The sequence below is a fragment of the Convolutriloba macropyga genome, chromosome 2 (genome assembly GCF_964194025.1).
Source record: "Convolutriloba macropyga chromosome 2, txConMacr16.3, whole genome shotgun sequence".
NCBI lineage: Eukaryota > Metazoa > Xenacoelomorpha > Acoela > Convolutidae > Convolutriloba > Convolutriloba macropyga.
The window spans coordinates 73,002,861-73,024,808 of NC_134469.1; the positions used below are offsets into that span (position 1 = coordinate 73,002,861).

General features: G+C 36.4%; 1 protein-coding gene across 1 annotated transcript in view; it reads left to right on the forward strand.

Moving 5' to 3' along the window:
* LOC142334681 (vacuolar protein sorting-associated protein 35-like) overlaps positions 1-20,596 on the forward strand; it is a 43,015-nt gene extending 22,419 nt beyond the window's left edge. Inside the window, exons 8-14 of the mRNA XM_075382905.1 lie at positions 1,088-1,295; positions 2,154-2,378; positions 2,507-2,644; positions 7,994-8,176; positions 15,296-15,547; positions 17,138-17,284; positions 20,232-20,596. Of these exons, the coding sequence (XP_075239020.1) occupies positions 1,088-1,295; positions 2,154-2,378; positions 2,507-2,644; positions 7,994-8,176; positions 15,296-15,547; positions 17,138-17,284; positions 20,232-20,438 (1,360 nt within the window). The 3' untranslated portion in view covers positions 20,439-20,596. The remainder of the gene's footprint in view (positions 1-1,087; positions 1,296-2,153; positions 2,379-2,506; positions 2,645-7,993; positions 8,177-15,295; positions 15,548-17,137; positions 17,285-20,231) is intronic.
* The last annotated feature ends 1,352 nt before the right edge of the window (positions 20,597-21,948 follow it).

Consider the following 21,948-nt stretch of genomic DNA (forward strand, 5'->3'; position numbering starts at 1 on the left):
TTTTTACAATTCAAAGAATTTGAATTGTATTGGGGCGCTGTCTTTTTTTTAAGATCTGTTCACAAATTTTCATGATTTGTGTGCGGGCTGAAACTTTTTTGCTATAATTTTAAAGTATGTGAGAAAATGGTGTCTGAACAAAATTCGCTTTCTCGCTAGTGGTTTTTTGTTCACATGCCGTAATTTCACTTTACTATTTTTTTTTTCGTTTTTTTTGGATCATTTTTTTTCTAAATGGTTTTCCCAATCCATTCATAATTCATTCTACGCCTAGTTTTTTGTTTGAACCAAATTTTCATTTCTCGCTAATGGTTTTTTGCTCACATGCGGCATTTTGACATTGGTTTTTTAATTTTTTTTTAGAAATTGTGTTCCCAATTCACTCATAGTCCGTTCTAGGTCTAGTTTTTTTTGGTCGATGAAAATTTTTTGAATTGTACGTCTGGACTTGTCCTGCTATGTTTTTTTAATTCGCTTTACCTTTCGATCACGTTTTTTGATTTACATCAGTCACGATTTTTACGTTTGAATTCTGACTTACTTCACTCACTGTTTCAACTGAATAGATTTTAATTTCTTTTACGTATTGAATCACGCAATGTAGTGAATGCGGTCAATGTCGAAAGAGCAAAATCAAAAGAACGGGATAAACCGATAAAACCCGGTCATTAAGTCGTCATTAAGTCATAATGCATCAGATTGTCAAAGTTCATTAGAGCGATTGCTAGCTGATATTAGTATTAAGCTTAATACCCGTCAGTTTAGAAGCTTAAGTAAGTATAGGTTTAGAATCTAACTGATACTGCACACTGAATAAGAACATTTTTGAAACTTTGGAAATTTTTTTGTCAATTTCAGTTCTTTTTGTTTTAATCCCGATGTGTGTATAGCGTGTCAACGGCGGCTATTTTCCGGCAATCTGCCGGCTATGTTTAAATTTTGCGGTGCATCAGATAGCTCTCGTGCGAAGACGATGGGCTGAATTTTATAACAGCGTGGCTACAAATGGTAAACTTTGTGAATATCAATCTAAGCTCTTCGTTGTGATGCGTGATAGATCTTTGAGATAACATGGACTGATTAACAGGTTGCAAGCACGATCCAAAGTTGCTATTGAGCTTGACAAGATGTTGAAGCTCCCAGTGGATCATTACAATGACCTGCTATTAGTGGCGGACATGACAGGATTCCTTCCATTACTCACTTTCCTGGACTGGGAACCAAGGAAGGACTTGTGTTGCTATCTCATTGAGAACGCACTCAAACATGCATGCCTCGTCTCAGACGTAGAAAAGGTACACACCACCGTCCTTGATAGGAAAGTTTTGAAAGCGTTTTGAAACATCTAATATTGTGCACCTATTCACCTCTCCAAAAATCAGCAACGAAAAGGTGGCTAAAATAGGGCATACTAGGCAAATTGTGAGTTGGAGGTCTCACAAATTATTACCACCAGAAAGTTAATTTGCTTCAAATTTTTGGCAGGAGGTCTAATTCATTGGAAAAGACAAACTTGTAAAAACTTTGGTCAATTTCTGTATACTGGGATGAACTGCAAAATTTTCTATTTGTCACTTGGCCTCTTCTGATTGTTTTTGACTTTACTATGTGAAATCTTTTTAAAAGAGGAAAGTATATCCTTAGCATCGCATGACAAACTTTTGCTCGATATTCTCAATGACATTGGAAAACAATTCGAGACCGCCATGAATTGATGCAGCCATATTTATGTTGGAAAACAGTCAGATGAAAACACTCTTGTCAATCTATCAGTTTGATCTACATAACGTACTTACATATCATATCAATCTGCAGTAACGTTTGATTGCGATTTAAGGTCGAATAATGACGAGGGGAATTAGCAGAAAGTATCCAAAATTGCCTTTCAAATCACTCACCCACCAAACTTTTCTTTAATTTTGTATGTATATTATATATCTTATTTGTATCCATGTCATGTCCTATTAGGTTTTTGAAAAACTTGACGCATTCATCTGTGGAAACCCAAAATAAAACCATAAAAACCAAAAGCCGTAAATAACTTCTCTTCACTGGGAGAAGAGAAAATACAGTTTTGTTTTTTGCAACATCTTCTATCATCATTAGTTTCCCACTGTAACTATGACTGTTCATAATAGTTTGTCTGTTTGTAGACAAACAAGGTGTTGGAGTTGCTGCAGACTCTGTACAAACAGCAGTCAGATTGTCCAATCAATGAGGACTTGTCAGGTTCTGGAGGGGGAGATGCGACTGTGAGTGGTGGGGGCTACTCTACCATGTCAACTTCATCCCTCATTGAAGAGATCGAGAACGACATCTCTCTACTCGCTAAATTCCTGCATAACTTCTATGCCGATGACCCCAACCTTCAGCATCTGGTGAGCATTGATTGTAGATTAGCTCTCGCAGTAAACGACTATCTAATGGTTTGTGTGCTGTATTAACGTCCACTGGTGCGTCAACAGATAAAAATGTGGCCGAAAGTATTGTGTGCTGCGTGTTTTAGATGTTACAGGCTGCAAAGGAGCATCTGTGTGTGAAAGTGGAGGATACGAGCGGACCAGTGCGGAGGCAGAACACCCTGCCCGCCCTCATCTTCATCGCCCTACAGCTGGCTCTCCGATTCCACTCCATCAGAGAACAGGTGTGTTTATATGCATGCAAACATTCCCAAAATAAATGTACCAGTTTTTCTGGAGGCTCACTATTTTAGTTATCCATAAAGTATTAAATCAGAACTTGTGTATCAGAACGTAGCTTGGGCTAGGGCACTCAATCTTTGAAATTAGTTCCCTCCTTTTTTCATTGAATCGTAGCCTTGCTCTTATAACTTCTCTACTTTTTGTTCCGACCCACTTTAGTGTGGGGAGGAACTATATACTCAAACGGTTTTTTTTCAGTCAATTTTGACCGATCGATGCAATCATTGTAGAGAGTTGTGAGTTGTATCATTAGAAAGCACGTCCAGCGTAGAATATGGAATTAAAAACATTTTTTTTAATTTCGCTTTTTACAGGGAGTTATCAAGATTTTAAGTTTTGTAAACTTTCGGCCGAATTACGATGCTTTTGTTCAAAATTTGCGTAATTTTTGTCCCAATTTTTGTCAAATTTGTTAAATTATGTTAATAATGGTGTTATTAGTTTAATCCATAAAGATAGAAGAGGGTTGCGGAATTGTTCGATCCGAGTTTTTTGGCTAGAATTTATGCTAAATTTTTCAAAAACGGGATCAAATATGCTTTCTTTAAGCCCATTTTCTTGGCTGGCAGTGGACACCTAAAAACTGCGGAACCATTCTTTGTAAGCTCAAAAGGAGAGCTAATTGTACTCTCGCTGGCTTTAAGAGCTTCTGGAATTATAATTTTTCCAGTTTTTTGCAAATATAAACGCGGTAATTTTACGAATGCATTATTTATTTTTGATATACTTAAGTGTTGTTTAAAATTTGATTTTTTTCGCAATCATTTGAACAATTAAGTGTTTTCTTTGGCGAACATTACTAATGGGGAAAAATGAGGCTCAAATTTGAATATATTTGTTTTAAGAAATGTCCGTGAGTTTTTGAACTCTGCCACTCTTTTGCCTTATTTCTCTCAATTTCTGGCGTAGTCTGAGTAGAGACAGGCCAAAACACATTTCTTGTGATTTGTAAATAAATGTTGGTAACGGTTTTGTACTTAACTAATGGTTTCTCGGTTTTCGATGCTACGAGTTTTCAAAATAAAGAAATTTTGATTATAATTGCACATTTTATAGGTCCTTATTGTTTCCTTGTCGAATTATCACATTATGCAGAGATCCAATTGACTGAATGCTGCGCTGGAAGATTTTGCAGTGTTAAAAAAATTCGCAAGTGAATGTGTTAATTGTTTTTGTCAAATAGTTTAAGCTTTTATGGGCTGAGACAAATTTCTCGCAAATTTTAGCGCTTTTCTTTTTTGCCTGTTTTTCTTTTTGATGTTGCACGACATATACTTGATAATTATAGGTTTCAGTTGCTTCCTCAGACGTTTAACAGAACCTAATTAAGGGTTTCAGCTTAGAGCTAGTTGTTTTAATTGAACTTCCAGAAAAAAGTTCTTTCAAATGTTTCCTTTTTCAAATGAACTCTAAAAAAGATTTTTTCAACCGTCTCCTTGTTGCTCTTTTTCATCATCTTGTACCTCGACCTCATTAAGGACAAGTCTGACCTACTTTTGTTGATTCAAATATTAATTTCTCTTGCTTCTATGTTTTGACTGATGGTTTCGATCGTTTAATTTCATCAGAAAATTTTTGAGAAAGCTTTCAATACTGTTCGGTTTTTTGGTTTCTTTTTGTCATTTCTACGTAGTCTTTTTGTAAGCAAACACCGTTAATGTTCAGATGAAAAGCAAATGATGGTTTGCAGTTCTTGCAGATAACATCTTCTATTTATAGTGCCCTCAACACTGATGTAAAATTGTTTTGTCTTCCGCCTGTATTTGTTATTTTGTAGTCTGACTTAGTTTTTTCATTTAAAACAGTCGCAATTGGCTTGCTAATATGCTGCAAGTTAATTTCTTTTTTAGTGAAAATCTTATGTCTGTTATGGCTTTTGAAAATATTTGTTTTCAAAATTTTATTTTGATTTTTAAGGTTAGCCTTTTTTTTAAATCATTTTTGGGTCGATTTGTAGCTTAGTCTCTGCGCGACAACCCATTTCCAGTGAGTTATATTTTAATCTTTCTAACTGCTTTGGTGTTAACCATTTTTTTTTGGCTTTGTTACTACGAATTTTCATAAATTGTTTGATTACATTTTATAGGTTTTTCTATTTAAATTATAACTTCAATGGTAGGTCCCATTGGCTTTGAAAAATTGCGCAATCGAACATTTTTGGTTCTTAGTGACAAACTTATGGTTTTAACGGCTTGACTGCCATTTGCGCGCAAAGTTTGAACTTTTTTAATTTTTCAGGTGTTTATCCTTCCTGTTGTAGTCGTATGACGTAAACTAGATAATGATCGGTCTCAATTGCGTCCTATGGAGAAGTATATGAAATTTTAGTATTTTTTATGTTTTATATAATCATTTTAATCACTTTCAATCTAATTGTTTTCAGAAATAGAAACGATTTTTGAACTTCGCCCTTTTTTGCTCTTTTTTGTCGACCTGTTAACCAGCCGCATTGAGGACAGTCCGAAATGAAGTATTTGATGATTGGTTTTGATTAGGTTTCATCCGATTCCAGGTTGATTTTTTATTTTTAAAACAATAAGCATCGAATTTTGGTCGTAATTAGTATTTATTTGGTTTTTATGATGGTCTCTTCTAGTAGTCCATATAACAACTAGTTTCATCGGCCCTCTAAAGGGGCAGTATTTTATTTTATCAGTGTCTTGTTGAACGATATATACGCTTTTGAAAGTTTTCTTATTTTGTTTTCTTAATTGCATCTTTTGAAAGTTTTATTTGATAGTCAAGAATGTGAATGAGCTGGGTCGGAACATTATGTGCAAACGCACACTACCGAGCCTCCCTGTCAACTTTTGTGGCAGTTAGGTATGTTTAATAGCTGCGATAGTGATAGTTGATGGAGCTATTGTTGGTCCTCTCTTGTTATTTTATGAGGCTGCAGAGTTCTGGTGAACTTCCATTTGTACGATTCGATGAGGAGTATTCAAGAAGTGTCTTTGATTGCTCTCTCGGAGAAATTTTGTAACACTTATATTAGTCCTGCGGTTTTTTATAGCTGCAAACTTGTACGCTGAGAGGAGCTATATTGCGGTGCTCATGGTTTGTACGACTCGAAGAGGAGTGTTGGTTTTCGTAGGGGCTTTTTTACCGGAAGTACTATACGCTCAGGCGGCGTTTTGAGTAAAAAAATCCATGTGAGTCAAAGCGAAAGTGAGTAAAATTGCTGTGTGAAATTCTTTCTGAGCTAGAGAATTTTTCTGATCATGCGCTGCGTACAGTGAATGACTTCTCAACTTCTTAAAGTTTTTTGACAGAATGGCTCATATAGATAGCAGTTTTAAGCCGTTTTTTCTGTCTAATTGGCCCAATTTTTGACTTTTAATTTGTTTTTTTTTGTGGAAATATATATTTTTTCGACGTCATATTGAAATGTAGGCCTTGGAAATTGATATCGCTATGTTTTACAGAGCCTAATAATTCGTTTCAATTTCAAAATGAACACATATTTCTTGATTTTTTAGTTAATTTTGGCTTTTTCCTATTAATTTGTCCATTTTGGATCTGTCAGCTGTGTTTTTGCAAAATTCAGTTCATATGGCAACTTCCTATTGATAGTTCATATACTGAATGTCTCTTTCTACCGCGAATAAATTTGTTCATAAAATTATGCACATGTTACTCCGATTTTGCTAGTTTTTCTTCCATTTTTTTGTGTTTTTTTTGTATTCTGGCTTAATTTACTGGAAAAAGTCCTTTTTGCAACATTAGGCGTTTTAGTTTCGTCTTACTTATAATGATTTGTTTTTTTGGCGATGATTTTTTGAAATACAGTAAAAAAAATTTCCTAATTGCAGTTTTTTAAATTTGCTGACCTTTTTTTGCCAATTTTTTTTAACGCTCACAATCTCTGAATTCTGTTTCTACTTTTTTCTCTACAGGATTATGGCTCTTGGTTTATTCTATGTCTAGAATGCTAAATTGTGAAATGTGTTTCTTCTTCATTTTTTGTTTTAAATATGATTTAACTTTCAAGAGTCAGGTAGTCCTTTTGTTTCTGTGTTTTCTTACATTGTGTCTATATTTTGAAATTTCTAGATTCTAGCATTCCCCTACACCTATATTTTTATTCGTTTTGCGTTTTTCAGTAGTTAAAAAAATTAACGATTTTGGCTTTTTCTAAGGTTTCAGTCATTTCTTTAGTTTGCAATTGATTTCATTTAACAGATTGCAGCACAGAAAATTTGCTGGAAATCTTTTTCTTTTCAAAATTTTGACTGACTTTGTGTATTTTTCGGGTCCTCGGTGATGTTCTTAAACAATTTTTTCCCTTTGATTTTTTGCCTTTGTTTTTTTTGTCTATCATATCTCCAGCAACGAAGAAGTATATCTTATTTTTTTTCTTAATTTTATTGATATAACTAAATGTGGTTTTTTGATTTTTTCTGTGAAAAATGTAGTTTAGCTTCTACAGTGTTTATCTGTCTTATTTCTTCTCAATGTGTTTTTGGTTGTTACAGTTGATTGCGTCCTTCTATCTTTTCAAGACCAGCATCATGATATTTCATGCCATTTTATAGCGCTGTCAGTTTTTTAGACAATCTATTTTAACCATCCTAAGAATATTGGACATTTTTAAATGTTACCAAATGTTTAATTATAACAAAATTTTGCTGCATTTCTTGCTCGTGTAATTGCGGTATAAATTTTAGCATTTTAAAAAAAATCAAACCAGCTGATGTAAAGAGTTGATGGTTAAATACAAAAGGTTGTTGTATCAGCTGCAATAACGGTTCTTTTGTGAAGCTTTGACGTTTCGAGTCGCTTCCGGAATTCTTCCGGCTATGTTTTTTGTTTCGTCGTCTGACTCTTTTTCGTTTTACATTTGTTGACAGAGCAAAGCTGAAAAAGTCAAATTTTCCGAATTACTTCTTCATCTCATCAAGGTCTTTTGTGCGCGTGACGTTATTTCTCTATCTATCTATCTATCTATCTCTCTCTCTCTCTCTCTCTCTCTCTCTCTCTCTCTCCAGCAAAATTTTTTACGTCATTTGCGTGATTAGATTTTGATCATACGTGACTTAACCTCACTCAATAAAACTTCTGCACTTTAAAGTTCAACTTGAATTAGTTTAAGATATCGTACCTATTTTCTAGCAATTGTTCAGCTATGTCTTAAATTTGGTGTATAGTGCTTTGTACCAACTAGTTTTTGCTCAAAAGTATCAAAATCAGTGTGAGATCAACCGGATTTTGATTCATCGACCCTGATGAAAAATTTGATGTAAAGAATGTTCATCGTGGAAACGAAATATGCAGTTGTATTTGCATTGTAGGACGAGAACTGGGGAAAGAAGTGTCAGAAGATTGTGGGAGGTTACTGCAAGCAGTTGGTAGAGACCATTGCAGCGGATGAGAAAGGCGAACTGGCATTGCGCATGTACCTACAGTGTGCCCTAGTTGTAGACAAACTGCCCTTCGACCAGCATGAGTCTCTCGCTTACGAGTTCTTCAGTCAGGTTAGCATCTCATCTTTAACAGCCGCGTAGCAATATTAATCCTTCATTTCAGGTCTCGTGAGTTTTTAAAAGTCCGGAAGGCATTAAGATGCTGCGCACTTCTCCTAGAGCTGTACTAGTCTGTAAGTGTAAAAATCAGCGACACTGCTGGAAAGACATGAAATGTTGTATGAGTGGCACATTTTTGGACACCCCTCTTCCTTATTCCAGACCTAACCCCCCTCGCTTGAACCCCTGAAGACCCCCAGTTATTCCAACCCTCCTCATACTCCACATCTTAGCTATCTATTTTTTCTACTCCTTCACCCTCTCGGCAAGTCTTAACCTGGCTTCTGCTAGCTACTGACGAAGCCAAACGTTCGCAAGTCTTTGAGAGCAATTTGTTCGACTTTAGTCGGTTATGTTTAATAACTGCCCTCTGCCCTCATTTTCTCATCCGGCTGTTATACCGTGCTTTTTAATTTTTTGTAATTATATTAGTCCTGTGGTCTTTTTTTGTGTAATGTTTTTACTTCACCAATTTTTCGTATGACCCGTTTTAGCTTTTCGTCTTCAAAAACGTGATGAGCAGGTAGGTGGCCGAGCAGCTCTCTTAGAGCTTAACGCCTTTTAGTCTGAGTACGCGATTCACCAAAACTGTTTTGATGAGACAATTACAATGCGAATGGCGGTTCTCAATCTTGAAAGTTAGACCCCTCGGTCACCCTGACGATGACCCCCTCTCGTCCAGCCATCTCAACCCTACAACCCCCTCCCCCATCGCTTGACCCCAAGTCTGCTCACCTCCAAACCGGCCGTTTGAAAGCTATTCGCCGGACGTTAGTCTGTTATGTTTTTACTTCGTCGAACCGAAACTTGTTTTTGCTTTACCTTAGTTCATAACTTCTTTAACTTTTTGCGTGAAATCTTTTTGACTTGGCTAGTATTGCTCAAATTGTTTTCAAATAGTACTTGCCCAGAAGAACAATTTAGAATCAACGGGGTAAGTATTGATAACCCAAAGCGGGATAAACCCATAAAGCCCGACTTTAGCGCTCCTTAAACTTTGTTCTTATAAGTTTGAGTTGACATCTCATGAAAATTTGTTATCGATATTGCCCCCCCCCCCCGTATGCTATCAATAGGAAACAGGAGTATGTCTAACTACTACGTGAATTCAAAAATGTTACGCACTTTAAAAAAAAATTTAACGACAATTGGAATCAACGGCGAATGTTTTCCTGAAGTTTACCGGATGTTATTTTTGTTGCTTCAAAACTTTGTTTTGAGTGAAATCTTTTCAATTCTCTGTGCTTGTGCTTTTACTCGCACACCCTGCCTAAAGTTCTATTAAACATTGCCGAGCAAAGCAATCTGAAATGAACTGAATTGATGTTGAAAGAGGATCAAATTGCATACACGCTAAACCCATAATGCCCAGTGTTAGATGCCGGTTGCTTGAACTTTGTACTAATTTCCATGTCGAATGCATGTTTGTACTGCTACTAATCTCTCTAGGCTCAATTGCGAGCTGGTGTAAACAAGCGTAACTATCAAATCCTATATAAGTATCACGTATTTTCGATAAACCGGAGCAGAACCAAATAATCAGTATCGATAACCAAGAATCGGTATCGATAAGCAGAATCAGTATCGATAACCAAATAAATAAAAAGAAGCGGGATAAACCCACAAAGCCCGACCTTATAAGCGCGCTGCTTAAACTTTGTTTTTGTAAGTTTGAGTTGTCATCTCATGAAGTTTTTTATCGATATTAGCGCCCCTGTATGGTATCATCAGGAAACAGGAATATGTCTAACTACCACGTAAAAAATAATACGCACTTATACAAAAAATATTTTCTAATGACATTGGGAATCAATGGAGATTATTTTCCTCAAATTTGCCGGAGGTTATTTTTGTCGCTTCAATAATTTGTTCTGAGTGAAATCTTTTCAATTCTATGTGCTTGTGCTTTTACTCGCACACCCTGCCTTAAGTTCTGCTAAGCATTGCCGAGCAAAGCTATCTAAAATGAACTGAATTGATGTGGAAAGAGGATCAAAATACATACACGCTAAACCCATAATGCCCAGTTCTTGATGCCTGTTGCTTGAACTTCCTAATTCCCAGGTAGAGATTTTATTTGTACTAGTACTCATCTCTCTTGGCTCTCAATGGTGAGCAAGTGTAAGTAAGCGTAACTATCAAATCCCATATAAGTATCACGTAATTTTGATATCAATTGGAGCAGAACAACCATTTTAATAGCTGCGATAGCTGAGTGGTTTTTTATTGAACTTCATTATTTTGTCAAGTTTTTTTTAAATCACTTGCGTCACGCCCACCTAAATTTAGTTTATGTTGAAGTGTCCATGCATCTCTGGATCTTTTTTAACACTTAGTGGAGCTAGTTATTTACCATCCAAAGGATTTGAACTGTATCGGAGCGCTGTATTCATAGCAATTATTGTAAACGTGTCTTTTTTATGCAAAATTTTTGCTTGACTTTTGAATTTTCGAGTGACTTTTACGCCCTTGACTTTTTGCGTTTCGCGTGATCTAAAATTCTCTCTCAATCACAATTTCAAGCAGCTGAATTCAATTGGCGGCAATTTAATACTAAAAGTCAAATGAAAAGTGCGCCGAAACTGGTGCCATTTTTCACTTTAAATCTTAATAGTTGTATATGTTAACCTCTAATGTGGTTATGTGAAGGCCACTTTTGAACTTCTTAGTCCCATTTAGGCTTTCTTCAGTAGTCTTTTGGGTGCTTTATGTAATGAAGTTACTGGGAAAGTCCGAATTCAAGAAGAAAAATCACTTTTTGATTTTTTGGTCCAGAAATTTCTGCTATTTTTGTTTTTATCCATTTTTTCAGTTTCCTATCTCAAACGGATCAGCAATTGTTTACGTCTAAAGCTCAAATGTGTCTCTTGCAAGCTAGAATAGCTTTTCATACATGGTTTATGTTGTATATGTTTTGGTAATGCAAAGTTAATAACAAAAGTTTTGTAATTTTTGCTCTTCATAGCCGCCGTCAGCTTCTTAACGGCTATTATTAGGCGCTCTTCTGTTTAATTGCGAAGTTTGTAGCAATTATGTTAGTCCTGTCGGTCTTTTTTAAGCGATTTTTCGCTGGACAATTTTTTTTCTGACGCATTTTTCTGACTTTTTGTCCTCAAAAACGGGATAAACAGGAAGCGCCCAGCGGGCAATAAGTGCTCTTAGAGCCTTTCAGGTCACTAGTCTTCACGTATGCGATTCACAGAATATGTTTTGGAGACTTATACTTATCTTAACTTGTACTTATGGTGCGAAGGGCGGTTCTTGCCCCCCCCCCCCCCCCCCCACTGTTGCCAACCCATCAGCCCCCGGCCCCGCGCTGCGCTCACTTACGCCCTTTCATTTAAGCTAAAGCTAGCCTCACTAAACCGTGCCAACAAAGCCAACTGCTCGGCGGTCGTTTGAGAGCAATTCGCCCGACGTTAGTCGTTAATGTTTATCTAAGAGGTTAATTATTTCAGTTATGGCTGTCAATTTTTTGGTTGGATTGGTTTCCTTAATTCTTCCAGCTATTTTACTTTGTCGAACAAAAATTTGGTTCGCTTTACCTCATTTTGCCGCGGTAAGTATTCTGTAGGCATTCTCTAGACTTCGATTTCATTTGGATCATGTTTTTCGTTTTACATTAGTCGCGATTTTAAAGTTTGACTGCTGACTTACCTCTGTCACTGTTTCTACTGAATAGAATTTTAATTCTTTCTTGAATTATGCAATTTAGTGAATATGGTCAATGTCGAAAGAGCACAAAATCAAAAGAAACGGGATAAACCTCAACGGCTATTATTTAGGCGCGGTCTTTTGTATAATTCGCTTTAACTTTTGATCACGTTTTTCGTTTTACATAGGTCACATATTTTCAGTTTGACTTCTGATTTACCTCACTCACTGTTTTGAGGGGATGGATTTTTGAATGGATTTTAATTTCTTTTTTGTATCGAATTACGCAATGTAGTGAATACGGTCAGTCAAAAGAGCAAAATCAAAAGATCAAAAGAAACAGGATAAACAAATCGAGATCATTAAGTCAGTACATTAGGTTATCAAAGTTCATTTAAGTGAATGGTAGCTGGCGTTAGTATTACGTTTAATAGCGTTAAGTTTCGAAACCAAATTAAGTGTAATTTTAGAATCTAACCAATAATGCAAAATCTGCGCACCAAATAAAAAGTTTAGACACTTCTATCTCCTGTTCTATCTCTTATTGTTTTCTTTTTCTGTTTCAATCCCAATGTGCGTCAAGCGGGTCAACGTCGGCTATTTTCCGGCAATTTGCCGGCTATGTTTCTGTTTCAATCCCGATGTGCATCAAGCGCGTTAACGGCGGATGTCGCCGGCAATGTTTCAAAGTTTTTCATTTCGAGGTTTTCGATTTTAGGGGCAAGTGAACGTTTTTCAGTGCTGGTATATCGGTTAACATATCGTTTTTCAAACAACCAAATAGCTTTGAAGATATTATTATGCGTAATTTTAACGACTTTTAACAAAAAATGGTCATTTTAAGTTTGTGAATTGTTTAGAATGTTTTGAGTTTTGATCTTAAGTGGTCAATGAATTGTTTTAAGGGGTTGAAGATGAGTTGCTGAATAGGTTTTAGCGTCAACCAAATTGTTTTGAAGATATTAATAACTTGAATCCTAACAACTTTCAATATAATTTGCTATTTTTTCAGAATTTTGAAATTTTTTTGTGCTTTTCGAGTTTTTCTAATCTTTAGGGGGCAACGAATTTTTATGTGCAAGAAAAATTAGTGGATGTTTTTACAAAACAGCAAAATGGATCTCATGTGCAAAAAAGTTTTTGCTCGTCTGCAATATCATTGTATATTTGGTATATTGTGGTTATTTTGTATATGTTAGCAACGATGAATTGGTTTTGACGGCATGAAAATGATTAATGAAGAGAATTCCTTGAATTTCCTTAAACTTAAATCCCCAATGAATTTTTCTATCTTTGTATTGCCTATATGTGTAATTATGAAAATTACAATTTTGGGTTTGAAGGCATTGACATCAGCCATCAACAAGTTATATTGAATCTTGTTGTTTTTTTGCTTGTTTCTTAGTTTTGTTTTGCTTGCTACTTCCCATTTGTCAAGCGTTTTTTAATATTCGAATACAAGTTTTTTGCGTGGTTATATAAGATTGAAAAACCATGCTATTCAACACAATCTTAAAGGTGTTCACATTTCGAACGCCGTTATTTTTTCACTCTAAATTTGTGAAACTTTGTTTTTCTTTTGATTCGTATTATTCATTTGTTCCCATGTTCAGATAGTGGGTTATTTGTTTTTAATTGCTCTTGAACGAAGTTCGTAGCAATTATTGTAGACATGTTGGTCTTTTGATGCAAATTTTTTGCTGGACCAGATAGCCGAGTTGGCAGTGCTTCTGGTCAGGGATGGGGAGGTCAATGGTTCGAATCCCCGAGTGGTCAACTATTTTCGCACCCTTAAAGAAAATTTTATCTTGGCTACAGCCCCTGAATTAATTTGCCTCGCTTGTCGTTCAAGAGCAATTCTTCCGGCGATTAGTCGGTTATGTTTTATAGCTGCGAAGCTGTGAGCTGAACGGAGCTATATTGTGGTGCTCTTTGTTTTTTTAATAGCCACCGTCAGCCTCTCAAACGGCTATTATTTAGGCGCTCTTCGTTTATTTTAATTTGCTTCACCTTCTGATTACGTTCCCGATTTACATAAGTCACGACTTTCACGTCTGACTTCTGACTTACCTTACTCGCTGTTTCAACTGAATGGATTTTAAATTTTTTCACGCATTGAATTACGCAATGTTCAAAGTCAAATTGAAAAGATCAAAAGAAACATGATAAATATATAAAGCGCGGTCATTAATTAATTATGCATTAGATTATCAAAGTTGTTTTTAGCGATTGCTGGCTGGTATTAGTATTATGTTTATTAGCGTTTACTTTAGAAGCTGAATTAAATGTAATTTTAGAATCTAACCGATTATGCATAATTTGCTAGCTCTTTCTTTTTTCTCTTTTTCAATGTCAATGTGCGGTAAGTGAGTCAACAGCGGCTATTTTCCGGCAGTTTGCCGGCGATGTTTGTTTTGTCGTCTGGCGCTCTTTTTCGTTTTCAGTTTGTTCACACAGCAAAGCTGGAAGTCAAATTTTCTGAATTACTTCTTCCTCTCACTAACGGTTTTTGCAGGCGTGACGTTATTTTTGCTTCTCTCTAGCAAAAGTTTTTTTGCTTGATTAGATTTTGATCATAAGTGACCTACCTCACTCAATAAAATGACTTTTGCACTTTAAAACTAAAGTTTAATTTGAATTAGTTGAAGGTTAATGGAAAATGTGCAGTAAAGGTCCCTAATAAAAGGCTTCTGCGGTATGAATGTTAACACGCGTTATTAATTTATCGCTGTATGTTTTGCGCAGCTTTTTGAGTGGCGTTGATAACTTGTGCAACTTATATCATATCTGTATCTGTTTCTATCTCTATTATACGGCACGCAAGTCTATTCTTTCGCAGCTATTACGGCAATCTGCTGGCTATGTTTATTCAATTCTTTGGATTGCTTTAGAGGAATTAACCTGCTATGTTAACAATTGTTTATTCGCATGAATAGCTTTTTGGCCACATGTAACTTACGTCTCGCGAATTGACTTTTCCTCTCTCAAAGTGATTTTTGCTAACCTTAATTAGAGGAGCTCAAATGAATTGAGGATATCTTAATCTAATCGAAGGTCAGTTAAGGGCAGCAAGTCCCTGAGTAGCTGTTTAGGGTATTAGTAGGCTCTAAGTGCGCGATACCTGTGAAGCTGCTGAGGAGAGAGAAATTCATTGTGTGGTGGACAATTTTAGTATTACCCTCACACTATTACCTCATAATGTTGTCCTGACGTTGATTTGAATTTAATAGAATATGCTTGAAATCTTCTGGCTTATTTTGTTTTGATTGCTCAAATGGTTTTTTCTTGGTAATTGGATTATTGAGGGAATAAATTGGGTAAAATGGCACACTGAGTATTTTGGGCATTGGTTATATTGTCATTTAACCCCTGAAATTACTGGATATCTTGATAAAGTGTCCTCAATTCTATTTATAGGCTTTGGCGTTGTACGAAGACGCAGTGACAGAATCACGAGCTCAGCTGGCAGCCATCCAGGTGCTGATGAGCAGCTTGCAACAGATGACGTGCTTCACAGAGGAGAACCACCAGCCGCTCCGCACCCAATGCACTCTGGCTGCAAGCAAGCTGTTCAAAAAGCCAGACCAGGCCAGGGCAGTTGCTCTCTCTGCACACCTTTACTGGGACTGTACAGTTGTGATAGATGCTGCTGAGGGAACCACCCAGATTGTGCGTACTCGTTCTTGACCAGAGTTAATGTCAAATGGTATCAATTTGAGCCTTACAATTAATAATGTAAAATTATTGGGTAACCACTGTTTAATGTTGGATCCGTTTAATGTTGGATCCGCAAACTGATAACAGAAACCAAGTTTACTTGTTTTGCCAGAATTCCATGGGACTCTTCCAAAAAAATTGCGAAACTCCTGAATTTCATAAAGAAGAAAAACTGTTGGTTTTGATCTGAAATTTCATCACTTACTAGTTTTTTTTTATAGCTGCGAAGCTGTAAGCTGAGCGTAGCTATATTGCGGTGCTCTTGGTTTTTTTTAAAGCTGCGAAGCTGTAAGCTGAGCGTAGCTATATTGCGGTCATCTTGGTTTTTTTTTGTTTCGTCGTCTGACGCTCTTTTTTCGTTTTACATTTGTTCACACAGCAAAGCTGAAAAAGTCAAATTTTCTGAATGACTTCTTCCTCTCACTAACAGCATTTGCGCGCGTGACGTCATTTCTCACTCGCTTTAGCAAAAGTTTTTAGGCTATTTGCGTGATTAGATTTTGATCATACGTGACTTACCTCACTCAATAAAATGACTTTTGCACTTTAAAACTTAATTTTAATTTGAATTTGTTTAAGGTCAAAGGAACTCATTTGTGCAGTAAACTTCCCTAATAAGAGGCGTCTGTGGAATGAATTTTAACAAGCTTTATTAATTTATCGCTGAATGTTTTTAGCCTAGTTTTTTGAGCTGCGTCGATTTTTTTCAATTTAGATCTGTATCTGTTTCTATCTCTATTATATGGCACGCAGGTCTATTCTTTCGCAGCTATTCCGGCAATCTGCCGGCTATGTTTTTTGTTTCGTCGTCTGACGCTCGTTTTTCGTTTTACATTTGTTCACACAGTAAAGCTGAAAAAGTCAAATATTCTGAATGACTTCTTCCTCTCACTAACAGCATTTGCGCGCGTGACGTCATTTCTCACTCGCTTTAGCGGAGGTTTTTAGGTTATTTGCGTGATTAGATTTTGATCATACGTGACTTACCTCACTCAATAAAATGACTTCTGCACTTTAAAACTTAGAGTTTAATTTGAATTTGTTTCAGGTCAAAGGAACTCATATGTGCAGTAAAGGTCCCTAATAAGAGGCTTCTGTGGAATGAATGTAACAAGCTTTATTAAGTAATCGCTGAAAGTTTTTTAGCCTAGTTTTTTGAGCGGAGTCGATTTTTTTTTCAATTTAGATCTGTATCTGTTTCTATCTCTATTATATGGCACGCAGGTCTATTTCGCAGCTATTCCGGCAATCTGCCGGCTATGTTTAATTCTTACAAGTTTTTTGAATTTACTACCAATAACTGGAGGTTCTGCTTTAATGGAGAAGTTGATTGCCCATCTACTTGTAGGATAAAGAATTAATCGCAAGGAATAAATTACTTCTATTTTTTGCATGCAATGTTTTTCTTGTATTAATAGCTGCGAAGCTGAAATTTTCAGCCGTCATGTAAAACAAAAGCCGTTTTTTGCGAAAGATCGTTTACTTGCCCTATATTAGGAATACCAGAGCATATTTGCCAATTTATGATGATTGCCGTTTTAGTTGCGCGAGAGCAAGCGAGTGGCCGACTGCTTGAAGAGAGGAGTGAAAACAGCCAATCAGGTGGTGGACTCTTCCACGAAGACCCTCATCCTCATCGAGATGCTGAGCCACTATGTTCACTATTTCGCACACCCGCTGGCAACTGAGGTATGTGTTGCCAATCTATTCACTCATTCCGATTGATCATTGGTTAAGGGCATGACGAGTAATTTTGAGGCAAGCTAAATTTATCTACTAGTGCACTGTTCATCTGATGAAGTTAAAAGGTTTTTTTTTTAAAAAAAACTCAACCCTACCAAATTTGAAGATATTGCTTGATAGCAAATAAATATGTGACAATTCTTTTTGGTTCTGCAGGTATTTTAATGCAATTATTCGTCAGATTTTTGCTTGGCCGGTTTTGCTTTTAATTGATTTTGCTAATGATTTCCTGATTTTTACCATAAATTTCCATTGTTCAAAGTAAATAATAGCCGCCGTTATCTTCTCATTAGGCTATTGTTTGCTCTTAATTTTTTATCTCGAGGAGGAGATTGGTGGAGCGTCTGTTTGACGCTCGATAATTTTGGAGTGAGAATGTATGTGAACCAGGAAATTTCGCACTTTATAAAGTGTCTTGGGTGAAGCTGCTGTACAAATTGAAGAGCAGAGAAGCGAGAGCTATTTTCTCTTCATTCTGCCATTTTTGAGTGAGTTTGATCATGCTCATAAAAGTACTCTTTTTCCCAATTCGAAAGCGCTAATTCTATTGGATCGGTTTTGCTTGGAATGTTTTAAGAAAGCCTTGGTTCCGAGTAAAGTTCAGGTCTGTTTTTTAATTAGTTTTATTGGTACTTCTTCGGCGCTAAATTTTTTTCACTGTGCAAACTGCTGTCAGCTGAAAATCTAGTTTATTTCCTCGGCATTATTTTAAATTCTAAGTACATGTAATTTTTTAAATATTTGAATAATACTATAGAAGTATTTATACAAAGAGACCTAATTACAATTGGAAAAGAATTTTGGTTTTAATTGGGCTTTTGAAATGGGTTTTATAGAGTGCAACAAGACGGTGAACAGACAAAATAGTCTTAAATTGCAAAATGGTCCCAGACAACGTAGTCCAAATAGACAGACAAAACAGTTCCGGAGAAAGCGCTCCTTAGACAGACCAAAAAGAAAATGCAATTTAAATCTTAAAGAATGCTTTGAAGTCGGAAAACAAAAATTAGAGCAGTGGTGGTAAGTTCTCTTTACGCACTTTTGGGAGGTCGCTGCTTTGAGCCCGAGTGTGCAGATTAATATTTTAACTGCAGCCTCTCAAGAAATTAATCATATTCTGATGCGTGTACTTTTGAACAAGAGCTTGTAAATTCGCCTCAATTTTTTTTCTAGATTTGCTTTTGTGGGCCACTCTACTTCCTGACCAGCTGTTATCTTCTCAGCTGTTTTCTGTTTTTGTTCGTCCTTGAATTTCTCAATGAACTTTGGTAGCGACGGATGTTTTGTTTAAGCAAGTTTTACAAAACTATTCTAGCTCTGGACAGTTGTTTGTGATTAGATAGCGCTTCATTATGCGCTCGCGGCAATTCCCACGTTCAGTTGCAAATCGCTGTTTGTGCCTCTGATCAGTAGCGTCGTATCGACCGATGTAATTGTCTTCAGATTAGTTAAAAGTTGGCTCACAGTCCTCTGGACAAGTTAGTGCAAATGCAGTAATGACATCTTTTGTTGGCAATAAAGCAGTGCAAAGCATAATTATGATTTGTTCTCGAAACTCCAAGTTATCGTATTTTCCCACTTCATGTCTCCACACGTTTCGACCAAGGTGGAAGAAGTAAAATTAAGTTTAAATGCTTTCATTCTGAAGGAATGCGTTCCAATCTGCAACTTCGAAATCCATTTCTACGCGTTTTATTAACGTTTGTGGGAGCGAGCTTAGTAGTTTTCGATAGCTCTCCTTTTTTATCGGGAAGACGAGCGTACACGAGAGGAAAGTTGAAGCCGTCAACTGAAGCCGGGATTGTGTAGACCTGACGACAGACGTTTGGAGCTGTTGAGAATATCCCATCGCAGAACCAATCATCTGATTGCTCGAGCAAATCAATGGCAAATTGAGTCGCACAAAAAATTCTTTTCTTTTTGGGCCCTTGAATCATAATGCATGAATTTCTCACCACTATGTGCCACTTTTAAGATCTCTGGAATCTCAAATTTTTTCAGTGACGGGCGGTCACTCTTTTGTTGGCGATCTTTTGCAGCGTTCTGTTAACTGTTCTTTGGTTTGAGTTGTAGGATGGAATTTTGTGTGCTGTTTCTCCACTGATGTCTTTGTACACTGAATATTGTTTGGCGTGGAGTCTCGTCAGCCATTGCTGCTCTGTCTTTCACCGCCGAGCGAAATTTTGTTTTTTCAATATCTGCTGTATCAGGTAAATGGCTGTGAACCCTGATAACTTCTTCGATTTGTTCATTGCGTAGCACCATTCTGCCATTGGACTTTGTAATACATCAGCGCCAAGAGGATGCGTTGTCAGTAAATTGTCGGTGGCTATTATAGCCATATCCGTCAAAGGAGAGCAATTCTTATTTATTGTTTTTAAATTTGACAGCTAGTTTTAAGGTTTAGTTTAATTGCGAGATTAAGTTTTGTTTCACTACCTTTGAACGAATGAACGTATTGAATTCAATTAGGGGCTGAGTGGCTTAGCGACTTAATGGCCTTATACGAGGGCGCTTGCGTCCAATGGTTACTAGAATTTTTGTTCTATCGGATATTGCGAATCTTAAAAAATCGGGTGGGTGTTTTTATAGAGTAAGCTTAAGGTCGTCTAGTTTATCAACATTATAACCACTTGAGCAACCATAAAAGATTTCTCTAATCACACTTTTTCCATCCCCGCCTCCTTTTTGTTACGAGAGCAATTATTGTGTCACTTGCAGTAATCATGCAACAATAATGACCATTTATGATAATAATGGCTTAGAAGCTTAGAGATGCTCTCGGTGTGTAATTAATGCGAGCTGTGCGATCTTTGGTCTTTAATTGGCACTAATTTGAGATTGAATTTGGAAAGTTTCAAGTTCTAACAAATAAACTCTGGAATATGCTCAGATATCGGCCTCTGTGGTGAATGGTTTGACTGAGAAGATCAATGCGACACTGGAATCTGACGTGAGTCATGCTGATGACAAGCAGCGACTGAAGCACTGTCTGGATACAGTTCTCAAGACATTGAAAGAGAAAACAGTGAAGGCTGTTGAAGAGAACGCCAATGATGAAGCTCTCGCTTCTAAGGTTGCAGAGCTCACAGTAATTTGACTGATCCATCATAATCATCCAAAATCAATTGTAGTCTACGACATACGTTCATTGAATAATCTATAATGAAGTTGAGTAACTGTCTATAACCTGTACATCAAATAACCCTATTATATTTAATTTGTTTACGCTAAATTTATTCTGCATTTCATCATTGAGTCAAGGTTATTCTCTGATTAAGTTTGCAGGTTATCTAGATAAGTGATTGATACAAAACATTACTTCCAGATGATGGATGAAAACCGAGGTTTTGATGACAAAAAGCTGCGAAATCAGGGACTGAGAGAGCTATCATTGGCCTTCTCGTGGTTTTTAACAACTTGAAGAATATGAATTGTAATAGAGTGCTGCCTCTTTGCATTTCAAGTTTTTCTTTCTTTTTGCTCTCGGACGAAGTTGCCGAATTACTTATCTATGCAAAATATCAGTCCTACGTTAGTCGATGGATTAATAAATATGGCTAATAGCCGTCCTAATTTTCTCAGCTGGCTGCTATTTCTTAACGAATTGAAGAGGAGTTTGTTTGGTGGAGCCTCTTTATCTGATCGGAAATTTAGTTGTAGTGTATTTGGAACAGGAAGTGAAATGCGTTAAAAACAGTATTTAGGTCCAATTGCTAAATATGAAAAGCAGTGGTGAGAGAGAGAGAGATATAGAGTGCTATTCAATTCATGTCGTTTTTTTAGAGAGAGAGAAAGAGCGAGAAAATTAATTATGAAAAAGTTTTTGCTAAGCGCGCGTATTTTTATCATGTTGCATTTTCAAGGTAGTTTTTGCGGTATTTTTTCAGTTAGAGATTTTTCTCAATTATCTAAAATAGCAGCAGTGAGTGTGGAAGCTTTATTGGCTATTTAAACCAATTAATACATTTTTAGAGTCAATTTTGAGCTATTTCTTCGGTTTTGTCCTATTGGACCCTTTTTTTTAACAGTTTTCGTATTTTTTTTTCGTAGCATTTAGGGATTTCTGTGGCTCAAAACAGTTGTTCTAGCTCTGGCTGCCTTTCGAATCAATGGATGTTTTTTGAGTTGAGTTTGTTAAAGAATTGAAGAGGAGTTTGATGGAGCCTCTTTATCTGATCTGAAATTTCGTTGTGTATTTGAAACAAAGTGAAATGCGTAAAAAAACAGTATTTAGGTCAAATTGCTAAAGAAATATCAAAAGCAGAGGTGAGAGAGTGCTTCTCAGTTCATGTCTTTTTCTACAGAGAGAGAGAGAAAGAGCGAGAAAATAATTTATGACAAAGTTCTTGCTGAGCGTGCGAATTTTTTAATGCTGTGTTTTCAATGTAATTTTTTGGGTATTTTTTTTCAGGTAGAGATGTTTGTCAATTATCTAAAATAACAACAGTAAGTGTAGGAGCTTTATTGGCTATTTGAACCAGTTAATAAATTCTTAGATACATTTTTGAGCTATTTCGATTTTGTCCTATTGGAACCTTTTTGTTCAGTTTTTGTATTTTTTTCGTAGCATTTAGGGATCTCTGTGGCTCAAAACAGTTGTTTTAGCT